The sequence below is a fragment of the Drosophila suzukii genome, chromosome 2L (assembly GCF_043229965.1).
Source record: "Drosophila suzukii chromosome 2L, CBGP_Dsuzu_IsoJpt1.0, whole genome shotgun sequence".
NCBI classification, from domain to species: domain Eukaryota; kingdom Metazoa; phylum Arthropoda; class Insecta; order Diptera; family Drosophilidae; genus Drosophila; species Drosophila suzukii.
This window is the reverse complement of record NC_092080.1, coordinates 25,834,305-25,853,709: the sequence shown is the minus strand read 5'-3', so window position 1 is coordinate 25,853,709 and position 19,405 is coordinate 25,834,305. Positions and strand designations below refer to the sequence as shown.

General features: G+C 42.8%; 17 protein-coding genes across 17 annotated transcripts; 5 read left to right on the top strand and 12 right to left on the bottom strand.

Annotated features, from left to right (window-relative positions):
• Positions 1-521: 521 nt before the first annotated feature.
• On the bottom strand, positions 522-933 carry LOC139352400 (histone H3). The gene has a single exon (XM_070994505.1). It carries the CDS (start codon positions 931-933, stop codon positions 523-525), a length of 411 nt encoding a protein of 136 aa, XP_070850606.1. The 3' UTR covers position 522.
• Positions 934-1,230: 297 nt separating this feature from the next.
• LOC139352399 (histone H4) lies at positions 1,231-1,542 on the top strand. Its single transcript, XM_070994504.1, has one exon. The coding sequence runs from the start codon at positions 1,231-1,233 to the stop codon at positions 1,540-1,542; it is 312 nt and encodes a 103-aa protein (XP_070850605.1).
• Positions 1,543-1,996: 454 nt separating this feature from the next.
• LOC139352398 (histone H2A) lies at positions 1,997-2,404 on the bottom strand. Its single transcript, XM_070994503.1, has one exon. It carries the CDS (start codon positions 2,402-2,404, stop codon positions 2,030-2,032), a length of 375 nt encoding a protein of 124 aa, XP_070850604.1. The 3' UTR covers positions 1,997-2,029.
• Positions 2,405-3,141: 737 nt separating this feature from the next.
• LOC139352240 (histone H1-like) lies at positions 3,142-3,894 on the bottom strand. The gene has a single exon (XM_070994320.1). The coding sequence runs from the start codon at positions 3,892-3,894 to the stop codon at positions 3,142-3,144; it is 753 nt and encodes a 250-aa protein (XP_070850421.1).
• Positions 3,895-5,356: 1,462 nt separating this feature from the next.
• LOC139352239 (histone H3-like) lies at positions 5,357-5,767 on the bottom strand. The gene has a single exon (XM_070994319.1). It carries the CDS (start codon positions 5,765-5,767, stop codon positions 5,357-5,359), a length of 411 nt encoding a protein of 136 aa, XP_070850420.1.
• Positions 5,768-6,033: 266 nt separating this feature from the next.
• LOC139352238 (histone H4-like) lies at positions 6,034-6,342 on the top strand (the record flags this gene model as incomplete). The annotated part of the gene is made up of 1 exon (XM_070994318.1): positions 6,034-6,342. A coding segment is annotated over one exon (309 nt), but the record flags the coding sequence as incomplete, so codon positions are not given.
• A 425-nt stretch (positions 6,343-6,767) lies between these two features.
• LOC139352397 (histone H2A) lies at positions 6,768-7,204 on the bottom strand. Its single transcript, XM_070994502.1, has one exon. The coding sequence runs from the start codon at positions 7,202-7,204 to the stop codon at positions 6,830-6,832; it is 375 nt and encodes a 124-aa protein (XP_070850603.1). The 3' UTR covers positions 6,768-6,829.
• Positions 7,205-7,403: 199 nt separating this feature from the next.
• Positions 7,404-7,834, top strand: LOC139352396 (histone H2B). The gene has a single exon (XM_070994501.1). The coding sequence runs from the start codon at positions 7,431-7,433 to the stop codon at positions 7,800-7,802; it is 372 nt and encodes a 123-aa protein (XP_070850602.1). The 5' UTR covers positions 7,404-7,430; the 3' UTR covers positions 7,803-7,834.
• Positions 7,835-8,210: 376 nt separating this feature from the next.
• LOC139352237 (histone H1-like) lies at positions 8,211-9,038 on the bottom strand. Its single transcript, XM_070994317.1, has one exon. The coding sequence runs from the start codon at positions 9,036-9,038 to the stop codon at positions 8,286-8,288; it is 753 nt and encodes a 250-aa protein (XP_070850418.1). The 3' UTR covers positions 8,211-8,285.
• Positions 9,039-10,499: 1,461 nt separating this feature from the next.
• LOC139352236 (histone H3-like) lies at positions 10,500-10,910 on the bottom strand. Its single transcript, XM_070994316.1, has one exon. It carries the CDS (start codon positions 10,908-10,910, stop codon positions 10,500-10,502), a length of 411 nt encoding a protein of 136 aa, XP_070850417.1.
• Positions 10,911-11,203: 293 nt separating this feature from the next.
• On the top strand, positions 11,204-11,515 carry LOC139352395 (histone H4). Its single transcript, XM_070994500.1, has one exon. The coding sequence runs from the start codon at positions 11,204-11,206 to the stop codon at positions 11,513-11,515; it is 312 nt and encodes a 103-aa protein (XP_070850601.1).
• Positions 11,516-11,940: 425 nt separating this feature from the next.
• On the bottom strand, positions 11,941-12,377 carry LOC139352394 (histone H2A). Its single transcript, XM_070994499.1, has one exon. It carries the CDS (start codon positions 12,375-12,377, stop codon positions 12,003-12,005), a length of 375 nt encoding a protein of 124 aa, XP_070850600.1. The 3' UTR covers positions 11,941-12,002.
• Positions 12,378-13,040: 663 nt separating this feature from the next.
• Positions 13,041-13,856, bottom strand: LOC139352235 (histone H1-like). The gene has a single exon (XM_070994315.1). The coding sequence runs from the start codon at positions 13,854-13,856 to the stop codon at positions 13,116-13,118; it is 741 nt and encodes a 246-aa protein (XP_070850416.1). The 3' UTR covers positions 13,041-13,115.
• Positions 13,857-15,302: 1,446 nt separating this feature from the next.
• Positions 15,303-15,714, bottom strand: LOC139352393 (histone H3). The gene has a single exon (XM_070994498.1). The coding sequence runs from the start codon at positions 15,712-15,714 to the stop codon at positions 15,304-15,306; it is 411 nt and encodes a 136-aa protein (XP_070850599.1). The 3' UTR covers position 15,303.
• Positions 15,715-16,005: 291 nt separating this feature from the next.
• LOC139352392 (histone H4-like) lies at positions 16,006-16,317 on the top strand. Its single transcript, XM_070994497.1, has one exon. The coding sequence runs from the start codon at positions 16,006-16,008 to the stop codon at positions 16,315-16,317; it is 312 nt and encodes a 103-aa protein (XP_070850598.1).
• Positions 16,318-16,772: 455 nt separating this feature from the next.
• LOC139352391 (histone H2A) lies at positions 16,773-17,180 on the bottom strand. Its single transcript, XM_070994496.1, has one exon. The coding sequence runs from the start codon at positions 17,178-17,180 to the stop codon at positions 16,806-16,808; it is 375 nt and encodes a 124-aa protein (XP_070850597.1). The 3' UTR covers positions 16,773-16,805.
• Positions 17,181-17,842: 662 nt separating this feature from the next.
• Positions 17,843-18,670, bottom strand: LOC139352234 (histone H1-like). Its single transcript, XM_070994314.1, has one exon. The coding sequence runs from the start codon at positions 18,668-18,670 to the stop codon at positions 17,918-17,920; it is 753 nt and encodes a 250-aa protein (XP_070850415.1). The 3' UTR covers positions 17,843-17,917.
• Between the last annotated feature and the right edge of the window lie 735 nt (positions 18,671-19,405).

The window sequence follows — 19,405 nt, the reverse complement described above, 5'->3', positions numbered from 1 at the left end:
TACAACAGTCAAATTGAATCTATTCTATTAAATAAATCTGATATTACAAAATACGATATATAATTTCTGGAATATATATACCTATTAACAGTTTATTTTGTGACCCATATATATAAATATCGTGGAGGTTGCACTTAGCATTAAAAAGACAATGTAAAAAATTTATTTTTTATTCTGTTTTTGTTTTATTAAGCAAATAGATTCATTAGCCTAGCTAATTTTTGTTTAGTTTTTGTCTGATGCTTGAAAGTCTTGACCATCCTTGCCGCATAGCAGCTCCATCACATTAAAAACCCCACCCAATCCTAATCGAACGACGAGTTCCGACTATTTATTAATTTTATCAAATCACTAAAAGTTACAAACAATTAATAATTTCACTTACGAAGGAACGGGACGAAAAGTTAATTTCTTTATTTTAAGGTTGAAGCCTGCAGATAAAAATTAGTATCTCATTGATTGAAATTTGTGGTCCTGAAAAGGACCGATTTGTACAAAGTATGTTAGCGCATTGGCAGCCACTTAAGCACGCTCGCCGCGAATGCGACGGGCCAACTGGATGTCTTTGGGCATGATGGTGACACGCTTGGCATGAATGGCGCACAAGTTGGTATCTTCAAAGAGGCCAACCAGATAGGCCTCGCTAGCTTCCTGCAGAGCCATCACCGCCGAGCTCTGGAATCGCAGGTCAGTCTTGAAGTCCTGAGCGATTTCACGCACCAGACGCTGGAAAGGCAGCTTGCGGATCAGGAGCTCGGTACTCTTCTGGTATCGACGGATCTCACGCAGGGCAACCGTTCCAGGGCGATACCGATGGGGCTTCTTCACGCCTCCGGTGGCTGGGGCGCTCTTGCGAGCGGCCTTAGTAGCCAGTTGTTTGCGTGGCGCCTTGCCACCAGTCGATTTCCGAGCGGTTTGCTTGGTACGGGCCATTTTTGAGTTCACTGCTGTTCACGTTCACTTCACGTTTCAAAACACAATAAACGTTAGCTGCATTTGCAACCTACTTACATATATAGCAAAACGAGGAGGATTGAAAAGAGAGGGAAGAAGAGGGCATCTCATTTGTCGAACAGAGAGCGGAGAGCGAAGAGCGGGACGCACATATCGTTCGGACTCGCTCGTGTTTCTGGGGTTTTAGGTATAAATAAGAGTTCGTCGAAAATAAGGAATTAGTTCTTCAGTGACTTTCGTTTCGTGCAGTGTGTTAACAGTAGAAAATAGTGAGTTATGACTGGTCGCGGTAAAGGAGGAAAAGGCTTGGGAAAAGGAGGCGCCAAGCGTCATCGCAAAGTGCTGCGGGATAACATTCAGGGTATCACTAAGCCAGCAATCCGCCGTTTGGCTCGTCGCGGCGGTGTAAAGCGCATCTCGGGACTCATTTACGAGGAAACACGTGGCGTCCTGAAGGTGTTCTTGGAGAACGTTATCCGCGATGCCGTCACCTACACCGAACACGCCAAGAGGAAGACTGTCACAGCCATGGATGTTGTGTACGCCTTGAAGAGGCAAGGCCGCACCCTATACGGCTTCGGCGGTTAAAAAACTAGTACAGCTTGTACTTCATTCAGCAATCGGTCCTTTTCAGGACCACCATTCAAATTTTCGAAGGAGAAAAAATTCAAATAATTTTTTGATTCATTGGCCTACTGACCGGGAACTCGAAAGTTGATACTGCATATACATATTGCATTAAACCAAAATGAAATTTCAAATGGGAGGTTCAGGTTAGTGTTTTGTAGAAGCTGTACCGCTTGCAGATACAGCATTAAAGGAAATGCGTCTTTTTGGCGACGAACTTCTTAGAATATTCCAGATCTTATATCTGACCAAGTGCTATAGGACCAACGCATATACAAAACCTACTTCTGTTTCCCAATCGATATTTCAACGTATTTTCTTGTTTTAATAATATGATATACGTATTGGAAAATCTTTACTTCTTTGGTAAAAACTTGGTCGTCCTGAAAAGGACGGTTGGGTTTGTTTTTTATGTACAAGTATGTAATTGGCTCCGCATTTAAAACGTTTAAGCCTTCTTCTCGGTCTTCTTGGGCAACAGAACAGCCTGGATGTTGGGCAACACTCCACCCTGGGCAATGGTGACGCCGGAGAGCAGTTTGTTCAACTCCTCGTCGTTGCGGATGGCCAGCTGCAGATGACGAGGAATAATCCTAGTCTTCTTGTTGTCACGAGCAGCATTGCCAGCCAATTCGAGAACCTCAGCGGCCAGATATTCCATCACAGCAGCCAGGTAAACTGGAGCGCCGGCCCCAACTCGCTCGGCATAGTTGCCCTTGCGGAGCAAACGGTGAATACGGCCCACTGGGAACTGAAGACCGGCACGGTTAGAGCGGGACTTTGCCTTTCCCTTCACTTTGCCACCTTTTCCACGACCAGACATTTTTCTTTACGAGTATTTCACTTAGTTCACTTTACACACTGAAAACGAATGCTCGACGAGCCCCGGGTAGCCACATATTTATACTTTTGCGTCTGCCTGCCAGAGTCGTCTCGTCTGGCTCACTACAACAAGCGCTCGACCATAACCAGTCGGGAGATCCAAACGGCTGTTCGCCTGCTCCTGCCCGGAGAGTTGGCCAAGCACGCCGTCAGTGAGGGAACCAAGGCTGTCACCAAGTACACCAGCTCCAAGTAATTTACTCTTGCTGCGTATGGGGAGAAAGATCCAAAACGGCCCTTTTCAGGGCCACAACACATTTTACCAAAGGAACTTCATTTTCAATATACCATTTGCCAATCAAATTCGTGATATAAGTTCAATTTGAGTTTTTTTTTCTAAAGAACTTATTCTGGAGCTTTATAGTATAGTTATTAAATCATGGTCATCTATTGATAACGAATTTCTGCAATGCTAGTCCACAAACATTCTGTGACTTGCATTTTAAGATTCTCTGGTACAGCTGCTAAAATCAATGCAGCCACACTTATGTGAAAAAAATGCTAACGGCCTAACAAGATAATTGGACAAGTGAAATGTACTAAGTTTTAAATTGAAAGTTCCTTTCTCTTGTTCACGAACGTTGTAGCCCTGAAAAGGGCTTATTTAAACTAATTTCAGATTTCGAAATCTAAAATAGCGATTGCGAGCAGGTACCAGGTACTGTACTTTTGCACAATTTACTTCTTGGCCGCCGTAGTTTTGGCTTTCGGCTTTTTAGCAGTAGCAGGAGCAGCTGCTTTCTTCACAGCCTTTTTAGGCTTAACAGATGCCGCTGGCTTGGCCTTTGGTGCTTTCGCCGCCTTTGCCTTCGCTGCGGTCGACTTGGCCTTCGCTGCTGCTGGCTTCGCCTTTACGGTTCCAGTTTTCTTGGCATCCTTGGCCTTCGCCTTCTCGGTTTTCTTCTTCTCTGCGGTCTTTTTGGTGGCAACAGCCTTCTTAGCCTTGGCCTTCTTGTCGTCAGCTCCGGCGGCAGCTTTCTTGGCGGTGGATCCGGTCTTCTTGACGGCTACCTTCTTGCTTTTCACCTTCTTCTCAGCAGACGCAGGCTTCGGCTTCGGATCCTTCTTGGCGGAGGCCGACAGTTTAAATGAGCCAGACGCCCCCTTTCCCTTTGTTTGGATCAGCTTTCCATTTACCACGGCCGATTTCAAGTATTTCTTGATGAATGGAGCAAGCTTCTGGGCATCGCATTTATAGGTGGCAGTGATGTATTTCTTGATTGCCAAAAGCGATGAGCCGCCACGTTCCTTCAAATTCTTGATGGATGCGTCCACCATTTGTTGAGTTGGCGGATGCGATGGCGGGGCAGCAGCCTTTTTCACCTTTGGGGCAGCGGATCCAGATGCCTTTTTGGTGGCCACCTTCTTCTCAACTGGCGCTGACGGGGCAGCCACTGGGGAAGCGGCCGTTGCAACTGCAGATTCAGACATTTTTCTTCACTAAAATACACTTTTTCGTATAGAAAATGGCCCGCGCGCTTATTGCCAACCTCCTTCGTTCGGATGAGAATCGAGGAGGAGAGCACTTTAACTGTGCGTCTGGCATCAGGCATTTGCTCTGCTAATGTTTGTTTGAAGTGCAGACATATTTTCTTGTTTTTAGTGCTTAAGATCCTAAAATGTAATAATCATTTTATTGTTTTACATTCTTAAATAATCTATTAAGTAGGTAATGTTTTCAAAACGTTAGTATCTGGTTTTTGCAACCTTTTATTGCCGAATCAACTTCAACATAGACATTCGTAACATGAGCAATTTTTTTAAAAACCCATTTTAAAATATGATTTCTTAGAAATATTTTGTAACTTGCTAATGAAAAAATAAATTTGAACCTTTTACTTAAATAAGTACTACAATTAAATTTACTTATCTTTAGTTTAGGTATTTTAATTCATGTTCCAAGTTGTCCCTTGGCTATGTACAAAGTTGGCTATCAGACTACTTTCGGCAATCGATTTCTGACTGTTAAAAATATAAATAATTTAAAATATTGTATTTATATGATGTTTTCTTAGATATATCATGTCTTTGCTTAAGACAATCCAGCTTTGGATGCATGTTTATAAACAGTTTTTACAAATTTTGCTAATTTGTGTTTCATATATGAATCCCATTGAGGCCGCACTCGAGTTAATATTTAAGAAAAAAATGTAAAAAGTATACTTAATAATATTTTTCTTGTTTTTTATAAAACATTATGCATTCATTAACGCATATGATTTATTTTCAGATAGCGTTTAAAAGTTTTTCGATTTTTTGTTGGTGCTTAAATGTCTAATGTTGATCGTGGTAGTCCCACAAAACCCTCTCGTTCTAAAAACATGCCAACATTAGTAATGAAATTTTTTCAAAAACGTGATAAAATTAAAAGTACAACAGTCAAATTGAATCTATTCTATTAAATAAATCTGATATTACAAAATACGATATATAATTTCTGGAATATATATACCTATTAACAGTTTATTTTGTGACCCATATATATAAATATCGTGGAGGTTGCACTTAGCATTAAAAAGACAATGTAAAAAATTTATTTTTTATTCTGTTTTTGTTTTATTAAGCAAATAGATTCATTAGCCTAGCTAATTTTTGTTTAGTTTTTGTCTGATGCTTGAAAGTCTTGACCATCCTTGCCGCATAGCAGCTCCATCACATTAAAAACCCCACCCAATCCTAATCGAACGACGAGTTCCGACTATTTATTAATTTTATCAAATCACTAAAAGTTACAAACAATTAATAATTTCACTTACGAAGGAACGGGACGAAAAGTTAATTTCTTTATTTTAAGGTTGAAGCCTGCAGATAAAAATTAGTATCTCATTGATTGAAATTTGTGGTCCTGAAAAGGACCGATTTGTACAAAGTATGTTAGCGCATTGGCAGCCACTTAAGCACGCTCGCCGCGAATGCGACGGGCCAACTGGATGTCTTTGGGCATGATGGTGACACGCTTGGCATGAATGGAGCACAAGTTGGTATCTTCAAAGAGGCCAACCAGATAGGCCTCGCTAGCTTCCTGCAGAGCCATCACCGCCGAGCTCTGGAATCGCAGGTCAGTCTTGAAGTCCTGAGCGATTTCACGCACCAGACGCTGGAAAGGCAGCTTGCGGATCAGGAGCTCGGTACTCTTCTGGTATCGACGGATCTCACGCAGGGCAACCGTTCCAGGGCGATACCGATGGGGCTTCTTCACGCCTCCGGTGGCTGGGGCGCTCTTGCGAGCGGCCTTAGTAGCCAGTTGTTTGCGTGGCGCCTTGCCACCAGTCGATTTCCGAGCGGTTTGCTTGGTACGGGCCATTTTCGAGTTCACTGCTGTTCACGTTCACTTCACGTTTCAAAACACAATAAACGTTAGCTGCATTTGCAACCTACTTATATAGCAAAACGAGGAGGATTGAAAAGAGAGGGAAGAAGAGGGCATCTCATTTGTCGAACAGAGAGCGGAGAGCGAAGAGCGGGACGCACATATCGTTCGGACTCGCTCGTGTTTCTGGGGTTTTAGGTATAAATAAGAGTTCGTCGAAAATAAGGAATTAGTTCTTCAGTGACTTTCGTTTCGTGCAGTGTGGTCGCGGTAAAGGAGGAAAAGGCTTGGGAAAAGGAGGCGCCAAGCGTCATCGCAAAGTGCTGCGGGATAACATTCAGGGTATCACTAAGCCAGCAATCCGCCGTTTGGCTCGTCGCGGCGGTGTAAAGCGCATCTCGGGACTCATTTACGAGGAAACACGTGGCGTCCTGAAGGTGTTCTTGGAGAACGTTATCCGCGATGCCGTCACCTACACCGAACACGCCAAGAGGAAGACTGTCACAGCCATGGATGTTGTGTACGCCTTGAAGAGGCAAGGCCGCACCCTATACGGCTTCGGCGGTTAAAAAACTAGTACAGCTTGTACTTCATTCAGCAATCGGTCCTTTTCAGGACCACCATTCAAATTTTCGAAGGAGAAAAAATTCAAATAATTTTTTGATTCATTGGCCTACTGACCGGGAACTCGAAAGTTGATACTGCATATACATATTGCATTAAACCAAAATGAAATTTCAAATGGGAGGTTCAGGTTAGTGTTTTGTAGAAGCTGTACCGCTTGCAGATACAGCATTAAAGGAAATGCGTCTTTTTGGCGACGAACTTCTTAGAATATTCCAGATCTTATATCTGACCAAGTGCTATAGGACCAACGCATATACAAAACCTACTTCTGTTTCCCAATCGATATTTCAACGTATTTTCTTGTTTTAATAATATGATATACGTATTGGAAAATCTTTACTTCTTTGGTAAAAACTTGGTCGTCCTGAAAAGGACGGTTGGGTTTGTTTTTTATGTACAAGTATGTAATTGGCTCCGCATTTAAAACGTTTAAGCCTTCTTCTCGGTCTTCTTGGGCAACAGAACAGCCTGGATGTTGGGCAACACTCCACCCTGGGCAATGGTGACGCCGGAGAGCAGTTTGTTCAACTCCTCGTCGTTGCGGATGGCCAGCTGCAGATGACGAGGAATAATCCTAGTCTTCTTGTTGTCACGAGCAGCATTGCCAGCCAATTCGAGAACCTCAGCGGCCAGATATTCCATCACAGCAGCCAGGTAAACTGGAGCGCCGGCCCCAACTCGCTCGGCATAGTTGCCCTTGCGGAGCAAACGGTGAATACGGCCCACTGGGAACTGAAGACCGGCACGGTTAGAGCGGGACTTTGCCTTTCCCTTCACTTTGCCACCTTTTCCACGACCAGACATTTTTCTTTACGAGTATTTCACTTAGTTCACTTTACACACTGAAAACGAATGCTCGACGAGCCCCGGGTAGCCACATATTTATACTTTTGCGTCTGCCTGCGCGTTCATTTAGGGGTGGGTGCCTTAGACCTGAAAACATTGCTCGAAAAAAAGTATAAGGATGAACGCGCTTGGGCACCATTATGATCAGTGAGTTGTGTTTGTGAAATCATAAGTGAAGTGAATAATGCCGCCGAAAACTAGTGGAAAGGCAGCCAAGAAGGCTGGCAAAGCCCAGAAGAACATCACCAAGACCGATAAGAAGAAGAAGCGCAAGAGGAAAGAGAGCTACGCCATCTACATTTACAAGGTCCTGAAGCAGGTCCACCCTGACACCGGTATTTCGTCGAAGGCGATGAGCATCATGAACAGCTTTGTGAATGATATCTTCGAGCGCATTGCTGCAGAGGCGTCTCGTCTGGCTCACTACAACAAGCGCTCGACCATAACCAGTCGGGAGATCCAAACGGCTGTTCGCCTGCTCCTGCCCGGAGAGTTGGCCAAGCACGCCGTCAGTGAGGGAACCAAGGCTGTCACCAAGTACACCAGCTCCAAGTAATTTACTCTTGCTGCGTATGGGGAGAAAGATCCAAAACGGCCCTTTTCAGGGCCACAACACATTTTACCAAAGGAACTTCATTTTCAATATACCATTTGCCAATCAAATTTGTGATATAAGTTCAATTTGAGTTTTTTTTTTCTAAAGAACTTATTCTGGAGCTTTATAGTATAGTTATTAAATCATGGTCATCTATTGATAACGAATTTCTGCAATGCTAGTCCACGAACATTCTGTGACTTGCATTTTAAGATTCTCTGGTACAGCTGCTAAAATCAATGCAGCCACACTTATGTGAAAAAAATGCTAACGGCCTAACAAGATAATTGGACAAGTGAAATGTACTAAGTTTTAAATTGAAAGTTCCTTTCTCTTGTTCACGAACGTTGTAGCCCTGAAAAGGGCTTATTTAAACTAATTTCAGATTTCGAAATCTAAAATAGCGATTGCGAGCAGGTACCAGGTACTGTACTTTTGCACAATTTACTTCTTGGCCGCCGTAGTTTTGGCTTTCGGCTTTTTAGCAGTAGCAGGAGCAGCTGCTTTCTTCACAGCCTTTTTAGGCTTAACAGACGCCGCTGGCTTGGCCTTTGGTGCTTTCGCCGCCTTTGCCTTCGCTGCGGTCGACTTGGCCTTCGCTGCTGCTGGCTTCGCCTTTACGGTTCCAGTTTTCTTGACATCCTTGGCCTTCGCCTTCTCGGTTTTCTTCTTCTCTGCGGTCTTTTTGGTGGCAACAGCCTTCTTAGCCTTGGGCTTCTTGTCGTCAGCTCCGGCGGCAGCTTTCTTGGCGGTGGATCCGGTCTTCTTGACGGCTACCTTCTTGCTTTTCACCTTCTTCTCAGCAGACGCAGGCTTCGGCTTCGGATCCTTCTTGGCGGAGGCCGACAGTTTAAATGAGCCAGACGCCCCCTTTCCCTTTGTTTGGATCAGCTTTCCATTTACCACGGCCGATTTCAAGTATTTCTTGATGAATGGAGCAAGCTTCTGGGCATCGCATTTATAGGTGGCAGTGATGTATTTCTTGATTGCCAAAAGCGATGAGCCGCCACGTTCCTTCAAATTCTTGATGGATGCGTCCACCATTTGTTGAGTTGGCGGATGCGATGGCGGGGTAGCAGCCTTTTTCACCTTTGGGGCAGCGGATCCAGATGCCTTTTTGGTGGCCACCTTCTTCTCAACTGGCGCTGACGGGGCAGCCACTGGGGAAGCGGCCGTTGCAACTGCAGATTCAGACATTTTTCTTCACTAAAATACACTTTTTCGTATAGAAAATGGCCCGCGCGCTTATTGCCAACCTCCTTCGTTCGGATGAGAATCGAGGAGGAGAGCACTTTAACTGTGCGTCTGGCATCAGGCATTTGCTCTGCTAATGTTTGTTTGAAGTGCAGACATATTTTCTTGTTTTTAGTGCTTAAGATCCTAAAATGTAATAATCATTTTATTGTTTTACATTCTTAAATAATCTATTAAGTAGGTAATGTTTTCAAAACGTTAGTATCTGGTTTTTGCAACCTTTTATTGCCGAATCAACTTCAACATAGACATTCGTAACATGAGCAATTTTTTTAAAAACCCATTTTAAAATATGATTTCTTAGAAATATTTTGTAACTTGCTAATGAAAAAATAAATTTGAACCTTTTACTTAAATAAGTACTACAATTAAATTTACTTATCTTTAGTTTAGGTATTTTAATTCATGTTCCAAGTGTCCCTTGGCTATGTACAAAGTTGGCTATCAGACTACTTTCGGCAATCGATTTCTGACTGTTAAAAATATAAATAATTTAAAATATTGTATTTATATGATGTTTTCTTAGATATATCATGTCTTTGCTTAAGACAATCCAGCTTTGGATGCATGTTTATAAACAGTTCTTACAAATTTTGCTAATTTGTGTTTCATATATGAATCCCATTGAGGCCGCACTCGAGTTAATATTTAAGAAAAAAATGTAAAAAGTATACTTAATAATATTTTTCTTGTTTTTTATAAAACATTATGCATTCATTAACGCATTTGATTTATTTTCAGATAGCGTTTAAAAGTTTTTCGATTTTTTGTTGGTGCTTAAATGTCTAATGTTGATCGTGGTAGTCCCACAAAACCCTCTCGTTCTAAAAACATGCCGACATTAGTAATGAAATTTTTTCAAAAACGTGATAAAATTAAAAGTACAACAGTCAAATTGAATCTATTCTATTAAATAAATCTGATATTACAAAATACGATATATAATTTCTGGAATATATATACCTATTAACAGTTTATTTTGTGACCCATATATATAAATATCGTGGAGGTTGCACTTAGCATTAAAAAGACAATGTAAAAAATTTATTTTTTATTCTGTTTTTGTTTTATTAAGCAAATAGATTCATTAGCCTAGCTAATTTTTGTTTAGTTTTTGTCTGATGCTTGAAAGTCTTGACCATCCTTGCCGCATAGCAGCTCCATCACATTAAAAACCCCACCCAATCCTAATCGAACGACGAGTTCCGACTATTTATTAATTTTATCAAATCACTAAAAGTTACAAACAATTAATAATTTCACTTACGAAGGAACGGGACGAAAAGTTAATTTCTTTATTTTAAGGTTGAAGCCTGCAGATAAAAATTAGTATCTCATTGATTGAAATTTGTGGTCCTGAAAAGGACCGATTTGTACAAAGTATGTTAGCGCATTGGCAGCCACTTAAGCACGCTCGCCGCGAATGCGACGGGCCAACTGGATGTCTTTGGGCATGATGGTGACACGCTTGGCATGAATGGCGCACAAGTTGGTATCTTCAAAGAGGCCAACCAGATAGGCCTCGCTAGCTTCCTGCAGAGCCATCACCGCCGAGCTCTGGAATCGCAGGTCAGTCTTGAAGTCCTGAGCGATTTCACGCTCCAGACGCTGGAAAGGCAGCTTGCGGATCAGGAGCTCGGTACTCTTCTGGTATCGACGGATCTCACGCAAGGCAACCGTTCCAGGGCGATACCGATGGGGCTTCTTCACGCCTCCGGTGGCTGGGGCGCTCTTGCGAGCGGCCTTAGTAGCCAGTTGTTTGCGTGGCGCCTTGCCACCAGTCGATTTCCGAGCGGTTTGCTTGGTACGGGCCATTTTCGAGTTCACTGCTGTTCACGTTCACTTCACGTTTCAAAACATAATAAACGTTAGCTGCATTTGCAACCTACTTATATAGCAAAACGAGGAGGATTGAAAAGAGAGGGAAGAAGAGGGCATCTCATTTGTCGAACAGAGAGCGGAGAGCGAAGAGCGGGACGCACATATCGTTCGGACTCGCTCGTGTTTCTGGGGTTTTAGGTATAAATAAGAGTTCGTCGAAAATAAGGAATTAGTTCTTCAGTGACTTTCGTTTCGTGCAGTGTGTTAACAGTAGAAAATAGTGAGTTATGACTGGTCGCGGTAAAGGAGGAAAAGGCTTGGGAAAAGGAGGCGCCAAGCGTCATCGCAAAGTGCTGCGGGATAACATTCAGGGTATCACTAAGCCAGCAATCCGCCGTTTGGCTCGTCGCGGCGGTGTAAAGCGCATCTCGGGACTCATTTACGAGGAAACACGTGGCGTCCTGAAGGTGTTCTTGGAGAACGTTATCCGCGATGCCGTCACCTACACCGAACACGCCAAGAGGAAGACTGTCACAGCCATGGATGTTGTGTACGCCTTGAAGAGGCAAGGCCGCACCCTATACGGCTTCGGCGGTTAAAAAACTAGTACAGCTTGTACTTCATTCAGCAATCGGTCCTTTTCAGGACCACCATTCAAATTTTCGAAGGAGAAAAAATTCAAATAATTTTTTGATTCATTGGCCTACTGACCGGGAACTCGAAAGTTGATACTGCATATACATATTGCATTAAACCAAAATGAAATTTCAAATGGGAGGTTCAGGTTAGTGTTTTGTAGAAGCTGTACCGCTTGCAGATACAGCATTAAAGGAAATGCGTCTTTTTGGCGACGAACTTCTTAGAATATTCCAGATCTTATATCTGACCAAGTGCTATAGGACCAACGCATATACAAAACCTACTTCTGTTTCCCAATCGATATTTCAACGTATTTTCTTGTTTTAATAATATGATATACGTATTGGAAAATCTTTACTTCTTTGGTAAAAACTTGGTCGTCCTGAAAAGGACGGTTGGGTTTGTTTTTTATGTACAAGTATGTAATTGGCTCCGCATTTAAAACGTTTAAGCCTTCTTCTCGGTCTTCTTGGGCAACAGAACAGCCTGGATGTTGGGCAACACTCCACCCTGGGCAATGGTGACGCCGGAGAGCAGTTTGTTCAACTCCTCGTCGTTGCGGATGGCCAGCTGCAGATGACGAGGAATAATCCTAGTCTTCTTGTTGTCACGAGCAGCATTGCCAGCCAATTCGAGAACCTCAGCGGCCAGATATTCCATCACAGCAGCCAGGTAAACTGGAGCGCCGGCCCCAACTCGCTCGGCATAGTTGCCCTTGCGGAGCAAACGGTGAATACGGCCCACTGGGAACTGAAGACCGGCACGGTTAGAGCGGGACTTTGCCTTTCCCTTCACTTTGCCACCTTTTCCACGACCAGACATTTTTCTTTACGAGTATTTCACTTAGTTCACTTTACACACTGAAAACGAATGCTCGACGAGCCCCGGGTAGCCACATATTTATACTTTTGCGTCTGCCTGCCAGAGTCGTCTCGTCTGGCTCACTACAACAAGCGCTCGACCATAACCAGTCGGGAGATCCAAACGGCTGTTCGCCTGCTCCTGCCCGGAGAGTTGGCCAAGCACGCCGTCAGTGAGGGAACCAAGGCTGTCACCAAGTACACCAGCTCCAAGTAATTTACTCTTGCTTCGTATGGGGAGAAAGATCCAAAACGGCCCTTTTCAGGGCCACAACACATTTTACCAAAGGAACTTCATTTTCAATATACCATTTGCCAATCAAATTCGTGATATAAGTTCAATTTGAGTTTTTTTTTTCTAAAGAACTTATTCTGGAGCTTTATAGTATAGTTATTAAATCATGGTCATCTATTGATAACGAATTTCTGCAATGCTAGTCCACGAACATTCTGTGACTTGCATTTTAAGATTCTCTGGTACAGCTGCTAAAATCAATGCAGCCACACTTATGTGAAAAAAATGCTAACGGCCTAACAAGATAATTGGACAAGTGAAATGTACTAAGTTTTAAATTGAAAGTTCCTTTCTCTTGTTCACGAACGTTGTAGCCCTGAAAAGGGCTTATTTAAACTAATTTCAGATTTCGAAATCTAAAATAGCGATTGCGAGCAGGTACCAGGTACTGTACTTTTGCACAATTTACTTCTTGGCCGCCGTAGTTTTGGCTTTCGGCTTTTTAGCAGTAGCAGGAGCAGCTGCTTTCTTCACAGCCTTTTTAGGCTTAACAGACGCCGCTGGCTTGGCCTTTGGTGCTTTCGCCGCCTTTGCCTTCGCTGCGGTCGACTTGGCCTTCGCTGCTGCTGGCTTCGCCTTTACGGTTCCAGTTTTCTTGACATCCTTGGCCTTCGCCTTCTCGGTTTTCTTCTTCTCTGCGGTCTTTTTGGTGGCAACAGCCTTCTTAGCCTTGGGCTTCTTGTCGTCAGCTCCGGCGGCAGCTTTCTTGGCGGTGGATCCGGTCTTCTTGACGGCTACCTTCTTGCTTTTCACCTTCTTCTCAGCAGACGCAGGCTTCGGCTTCGGATCCTTCTTGGCGGAGGCCGACAGTTTAAATGAGCCAGACGCCCCCTTTCCCTTTGTTTGGATCAGCTTTCCATTTACCACGGCCGATTTCAAGTATTTCTTGATGAATGGAGCAAGCTTCTGGGCATCGCATTTATAGGTGGCAGTGATGTATTTCTTGATTGCCAAAAGCGATGAGCCGCCACGTTCCTTCAAATTCTTGATGGATGCGTCCACCATTTGTTGAGTTGGCGGGGCAGCAGCCTTTTTCACCTTTGGGGCAGCGGATCCAGATGCCTTTTTGGTGGCCACCTTCTTCTCAACTGGCGCTGACGGGCCAGCCACTGGGGAAGCGGCCGTTGCAACTGCAGATTCAGACATTTTTCTTCACTAAAATACACTTTTTCGTATAGAAAATGGCCCGCGCGCTTATTGCCAACCTCCTTCGTTCGGATGAGAATCGAGGAGGAGAGCACTTTAACTGTGCGTCTGGCATCAGGCATTTGCTCTGCTAATGTTTGTTTGAAGTGCAGACATATTTTCTTGTTTTTAGTGCTTAAGATCCTAAAATGTAATAATCATTTTATTGTTTTACATTCTTAAATAATCTATTAAGTAGGTAATGTTTTCAAAACGTTAGTATCTGGTTTTTGCAACCTTTTATTGCCGAATCTACTTCAACATAGACATTCGTAACATGAGCAATTTTTTTAAAAACCCATTTTAAAATATGATTTCTTAGAAATATTTTGTAACTTGCTAATGAAAAAATAAATTTGAACCTTTTACTTAAATAAGTACTACAATTAAATTTACTTATCTTTAGTTTAGGTATTTTAATTCATGTTCCAAGTTGTCCCTTGGCTATGTACAAAGTTGGCTATCAGACTACTTTCGGCAATCGATTTCTGACTGTTAAAAATATAAATAATTTAAAATATTGTATTTATATGATGTTTTCTTAGATATATCATGTCTTTGCTTAAGACAATCCAGCTTTGGATGCATGTTTATAAACAGTTTTTACAAATTTTGCTAATTTGTGTTTCATATATGAATCCTATTGAGGCCGCACTCGAGTTAATATTTAAGAAAAAAATGTAAAAAGTATACTTAATAATATTTTTCTTGTTTTTTATAAAACATTATGCATTCATTAACGCATATGATTTATTTTCAGATAGCGTTTAAAAGTTTTTCGATTTTTTGTTGGTGCTTAAATGTCTAATGTTGATCGTGGTAGTCCCACAAAACCCTCTCGTTCTAAAAACATGCCGACATTAGTAATGAAATTTTTTCAAAAACGTGATAAAATTAAAAGTACAACAGTCAAATTGAATCTATTCTATTAAATAAATCTGATATTACAAAATACGATATATAATTTCTGGAATATATATACCTATTAACAGTTTATTTTGTGACCCATATATATAAATATCGTGGAGGTTGCACTTAGCATTAAAAAGACAATGTAAAAAATTTATTTTTTATTCTGTTTTTGTTTTATTAAGCAAATAGATTCATTAGCCTAGCTAATTTTTGTTTAGTTTTTGTCTGATGCTTGAAAGTCTTGACCATCCTTGCCGCATAGCAGCTCCATCACATTAAAAACCCCACCCAATCCTAATCGAACGACGAGTTCCGACTATTTATTAATTTTATCAAATCACTAAAAGTTACAAACAATTAATAATTTCACTTACGAAGGAACGGGACGAAAAGTTAATTTCTTTATTTTAAGGTTGAAGCCTGCAGATAAAAATTGAAATTTGTGGTCCTGAAAAGGACCGATTTGTACAAAGTATGTTAGCGCATTGGCAGCCACTTAAGCACGCTCGCCGCGAATGCGACGGGCCAACTGGATGTCTTTGGGCATGATGGTGACACGCTTGGCATGAATGGCGCACAAGTTGGTATCTTCAAAGAGGCCAACCAGATAGGCCTCGCTAGCTTCCTGCAGAGCCATCACCGCCGAGCTCTGGAATCGCAGGTCAGTCTTGAAGTCCTGAGCGATTTCACGCACCAGACGCTGGAAAGGCAGCTTGCGGATCAGGAGCTCGGTACTCTTCTGGTATCGACGGATCTCACGCAGGGCAACCGTTCCAGGGCGATACCGATGGGGCTTCTTCACGCCTCCGGTGGCTGGGGCGCTCTTGCGAGCGGCCTTAGTAGCCAGTTGTTTGCGTGGCGCCTTGCCACCAGTCGATTTCCGAGCGGTTTGCTTGGTACGGGCCATTTTTGAGTTCACTGCCGTTCACTTCACGTTTCAAAACACAATAAACGTTAGCTGCATTTGCAACCTACTTACATATATAGCAAAACGAGGAGGATTGAAAAGAGAGGGAAGAAGAGGGCATCTCATTTGTCGAACAGAGAGCGGAGAGCGAAGAGCGGGACGCACATATCGTTCGGACTCGCTCGTGTTTCTGGGGTTTTAGGTATAAATAAGAGTTCGTCGAAAATAAGGAATTAGTTCTTCAGTGACTTTCGTTTCGTGCAGTGTGTTAACAGTAGAAAATAGTGAGTTATGACTGGTCGCGGTAAAGGAGGAAAAGGCTTGGGAAAAGGAGGCGCCAAGCGTCATCGCAAAGTGCTGCGGGATAACATTCAGGGTATCACTAAGCCAGCAATCCGCCGTTTGGCTCGTCGCGGCGGTGTAAAGCGCATCTCGGGACTCATTTACGAGGAAACACGTGGCGTCCTGAAGGTGTTCTTGGAGAACGTTATCCGCGATGCCGTCACCTACACCGAACACGCCAAGAGGAAGACTGTCACAGCCATGGATGTTGTGTACGCCTTGAAGAGGCAAGGCCGCACCCTATACGGCTTCAGCGGTTAAAAAACTAGTACAGCTTGTACTTCATTCAGCAATCGGTCCTTTTCAGGACCACCATTCAAATTTTCGAAGGAGAAAAAATTCAAATAATTTTTTGATTCATTGGCCTACTGACCGGGAACTCGAAAGTTGATACTGCATATACATATTGCATTAAACCAAAATGAAATTTCAAATGGGAGGTTCAGGTTAGTGTTTTGTAGAAGCTGTACCGCTTGCAGATACAGCATTAAAGGAAATGCGTCTTTTTGGCGACGAACTTCTTAGAATATTCCAGATCTTATATCTGACCAAGTGCTATAGGACCAACGCATATACAAAACCTACTTCTGTTTCCCAATCGATATTTCAACGTATTTTCTTGTTTTAATACGTATGATATACGTATTGGAAAATCTTTACTTCTTTGGTAAAAACTTGGTCGTCCTGAAAAGGACGGTTGGGTTTGTTTTTTATGTACAAGTATGTAATTGGCTCCGCATTTAAAACGTTTAAGCCTTCTTCTCGGTCTTCTTGGGCAACAGAACAGCCTGGATGTTGGGCAACACTCCACCCTGGGCAATGGTGACGCCGGAGAGCAGTTTGTTCAACTCCTCGTCGTTGCGGATGGCCAGCTGCAGATGACGAGGAATAATCCTAGTCTTCTTGTTGTCACGAGCAGCATTGCCAGCCAATTCGAGAACCTCAGCGGCCAGATATTCCATCACAGCAGCCAGGTAAACTGGAGCGCCGGCCCCAACTCGCTCGGCATAGTTGCCCTTGCGGAGCAAACGGTGAATACGGCCCACTGGGAACTGAAGACCGGCACGGTTAGAGCGGGACTTTGCCTTTCCCTTCACTTTGCCACCTTTTCCACGACCAGACATTTTTCTTTACGAGTATTTCACTTAGTTCACTTTACACACTGAAAACGAATGCTCGACGAGCCCCGGGTAGCCACATATTTATACTTTTGCGTCTGCCTGCCAGAGTCGTCTCGTCTGGCTCACTACAACAAGCGCTCGACCATAACCAGTCGGGAGATCCAAACGGCTGTTCGCCTGCTCCTGCCCGGAGAGTTGGCCAAGCACGCCGTCAGTGAGGGAACCAAGGCTGTCACCAAGTACACCAGCTCCAAGTAATTTACTCTTGCTGCGTATGGGGAGAAAGATCCAAAACGGCCCTTTTCAGGGCCACAACACATTTTACCAAAGGAACTTCATTTTCAATATACCATTTGCCAATCAAATTCGTGATATAAGTTCAATTTGAGTTTTTTTTTCTAAAGAACTTATTCTGGAGCTTTATAGTATAGTTATTAAATCATGGTCATCTATTGATAACGAATTTCTGCAATGCTAGTCCACAAACATTCTGTGACTTGCATTTTAAGATTCTCTGGTACAGCTGCTAAAATCAATGCAGCCACACTTATGTGAAAAAAATGCTAACGGCCTAACAAGATAATTGGACAAGTGAAATGTACTAAGTTTTAAATTGAAAGTTCCTTTCTCTTGTTCACGAACGTTGTAGCCCTGAAAAGGGCTTATTTAAACTAATTTCAGATTTCGAAATCTAAAATAGCGATTGCGAGCAGGTACCAGGTACTGTACTTTTGCACAATTTACTTCTTGGCCGCCGTAGTTTTGGCTTTCGGCTTTTTAGCAGTAGCAGGAGCAGCTGCTTTCTTCACAGCCTTTTTAGGCTTAACAGACGCCGCTGGCTTGGCCTTTGGTGCTTTCGCCGCCTTTGCCTTCGCTGCGGTCGACTTGGCCTTCGCTGCTGCTGGCTTCGCCTTTACGGTTCCAGTTTTCTTGGCATCCTTGGCCTTCGCCTTCTCGGTTTTCTTCTTCTCTGCGGTCTTTTTGGTGGCAACAGCCTTCTTAGCCTTGGCCTTCTTGTCGTCAGCTCCGGCGGCAGCTTTCTTGGCGGTGGATCCGGTCTTCTTGACGGCTACCTTCTTGCTTTTCACCTTCTTCTCAGCAGACGCAGGCTTCGGCTTCGGATCCTTCTTGGCGGAGGCCGACAGTTTAAATGAGCCAGACGCCCCCTTTCCCTTTGTTTGGATCAGCTTTCCATTTACCACGGCCGATTTCAAGTATTTCTTGATGAATGGAGCAAGCTTCTGGGCATCGCATTTATAGGTGGCAGTGATGTATTTCTTGATTGCCAAAAGCGATGAGCCGCCACGTTCCTTCAAATTCTTGATGGATGCGTCCACCATTTGTTGAGTTGGCGGATGCGATGGCGGGGCAGCAGCCTTTTTCACCTTTGGGGCAGCGGATCCAGATGCCTTTTTGGTGGCCACCTTCTTCTCAACTGGCGCTGACGGGGCAGCCACTGGGGAAGCGGCCGTTGCAACTGCAGATTCAGACATTTTTCTTCACTAAAATACACTTTTTCGTATAGAAAATGGCCCGCGCGCTTATTGCCAACCTCCTTCGTTCGGATGAGAATCGAGGAGGAGAGCACTTTAACTGTGCGTCTGGCATCAGGCATTTGCTCTGCTAATGTTTGTTTGAAGTGCAGACATATTTTCTTGTTTTTAGTGCTTAAGATCCTAAAATGTAATAATCATTTTATTGTTTTACATTCTTAAATAATCTATTAAGTAGGTAATGTTTTCAAAACGTTAGTATCTGGTTTTTGCAACCTTTTATTGCCGAATCAACTTCAACATAGACATTCGTAACATGAGCAATTTTTTTAAAAACCCATTTTAAAATATGATTTCTTAGAAATATTTTGTAACTTGCTAATGAAAAAATAAATTTGAACCTTTTACTTAAATAAGTACTACAATTAAATTTACTTATCTTTAGTTTAGGTATTTTAATTCATGTTCCAAGTTGTCCCTTGGCTATGTACAAAGTTGGCTATCAGACTACTTTCGGCAATCGATTTCTGACTGTTAAAAATATAAATAATTTAAAATATTGTATTTATATGATGTTTTCTTAGATATATCATGTCTTTGCTTAAGACAATCCAGCTTTGGATGCATGTTTATAAACAGTTTTTACAAATTTTGCTAATTTGTGTTTCATATATGAATCCCATTGAGGCCGCACTCGAGTTAATATTTAAGAAAAAAATGTAAAAAGTATACTTA

What these genes read in the sequence shown, in the direction of transcription:
- LOC139352400 (XM_070994505.1), bottom strand. Translation starts at nt 933, where the DNA reads ATGGCCCGTACCAAGCAAACCGCTCGGAAATCGACTGGTGGCAAGGCG.
- LOC139352399 (XM_070994504.1), top strand. Translation starts at nt 1,231, where the DNA reads ATGACTGGTCGCGGTAAAGGAGGAAAAGGCTTGGGAAAAGGAGGCGCC.
- LOC139352398 (XM_070994503.1), bottom strand. Translation starts at nt 2,404, where the DNA reads ATGTCTGGTCGTGGAAAAGGTGGCAAAGTGAAGGGAAAGGCAAAGTCC.
- LOC139352240 (XM_070994320.1), bottom strand. Translation starts at nt 3,894, where the DNA reads ATGTCTGAATCTGCAGTTGCAACGGCCGCTTCCCCAGTGGCTGCCCCG.
- LOC139352239 (XM_070994319.1), bottom strand. Translation starts at nt 5,767, where the DNA reads ATGGCCCGTACCAAGCAAACCGCTCGGAAATCGACTGGTGGCAAGGCG.
- LOC139352397 (XM_070994502.1), bottom strand. Translation starts at nt 7,204, where the DNA reads ATGTCTGGTCGTGGAAAAGGTGGCAAAGTGAAGGGAAAGGCAAAGTCC.
- LOC139352396 (XM_070994501.1), top strand. Translation starts at nt 7,431, where the DNA reads ATGCCGCCGAAAACTAGTGGAAAGGCAGCCAAGAAGGCTGGCAAAGCC.
- LOC139352237 (XM_070994317.1), bottom strand. Translation starts at nt 9,038, where the DNA reads ATGTCTGAATCTGCAGTTGCAACGGCCGCTTCCCCAGTGGCTGCCCCG.
- LOC139352236 (XM_070994316.1), bottom strand. Translation starts at nt 10,910, where the DNA reads ATGGCCCGTACCAAGCAAACCGCTCGGAAATCGACTGGTGGCAAGGCG.
- LOC139352395 (XM_070994500.1), top strand. Translation starts at nt 11,204, where the DNA reads ATGACTGGTCGCGGTAAAGGAGGAAAAGGCTTGGGAAAAGGAGGCGCC.
- LOC139352394 (XM_070994499.1), bottom strand. Translation starts at nt 12,377, where the DNA reads ATGTCTGGTCGTGGAAAAGGTGGCAAAGTGAAGGGAAAGGCAAAGTCC.
- LOC139352235 (XM_070994315.1), bottom strand. Translation starts at nt 13,856, where the DNA reads ATGTCTGAATCTGCAGTTGCAACGGCCGCTTCCCCAGTGGCTGGCCCG.
- LOC139352393 (XM_070994498.1), bottom strand. Translation starts at nt 15,714, where the DNA reads ATGGCCCGTACCAAGCAAACCGCTCGGAAATCGACTGGTGGCAAGGCG.
- LOC139352392 (XM_070994497.1), top strand. Translation starts at nt 16,006, where the DNA reads ATGACTGGTCGCGGTAAAGGAGGAAAAGGCTTGGGAAAAGGAGGCGCC.
- LOC139352391 (XM_070994496.1), bottom strand. Translation starts at nt 17,180, where the DNA reads ATGTCTGGTCGTGGAAAAGGTGGCAAAGTGAAGGGAAAGGCAAAGTCC.
- LOC139352234 (XM_070994314.1), bottom strand. Translation starts at nt 18,670, where the DNA reads ATGTCTGAATCTGCAGTTGCAACGGCCGCTTCCCCAGTGGCTGCCCCG.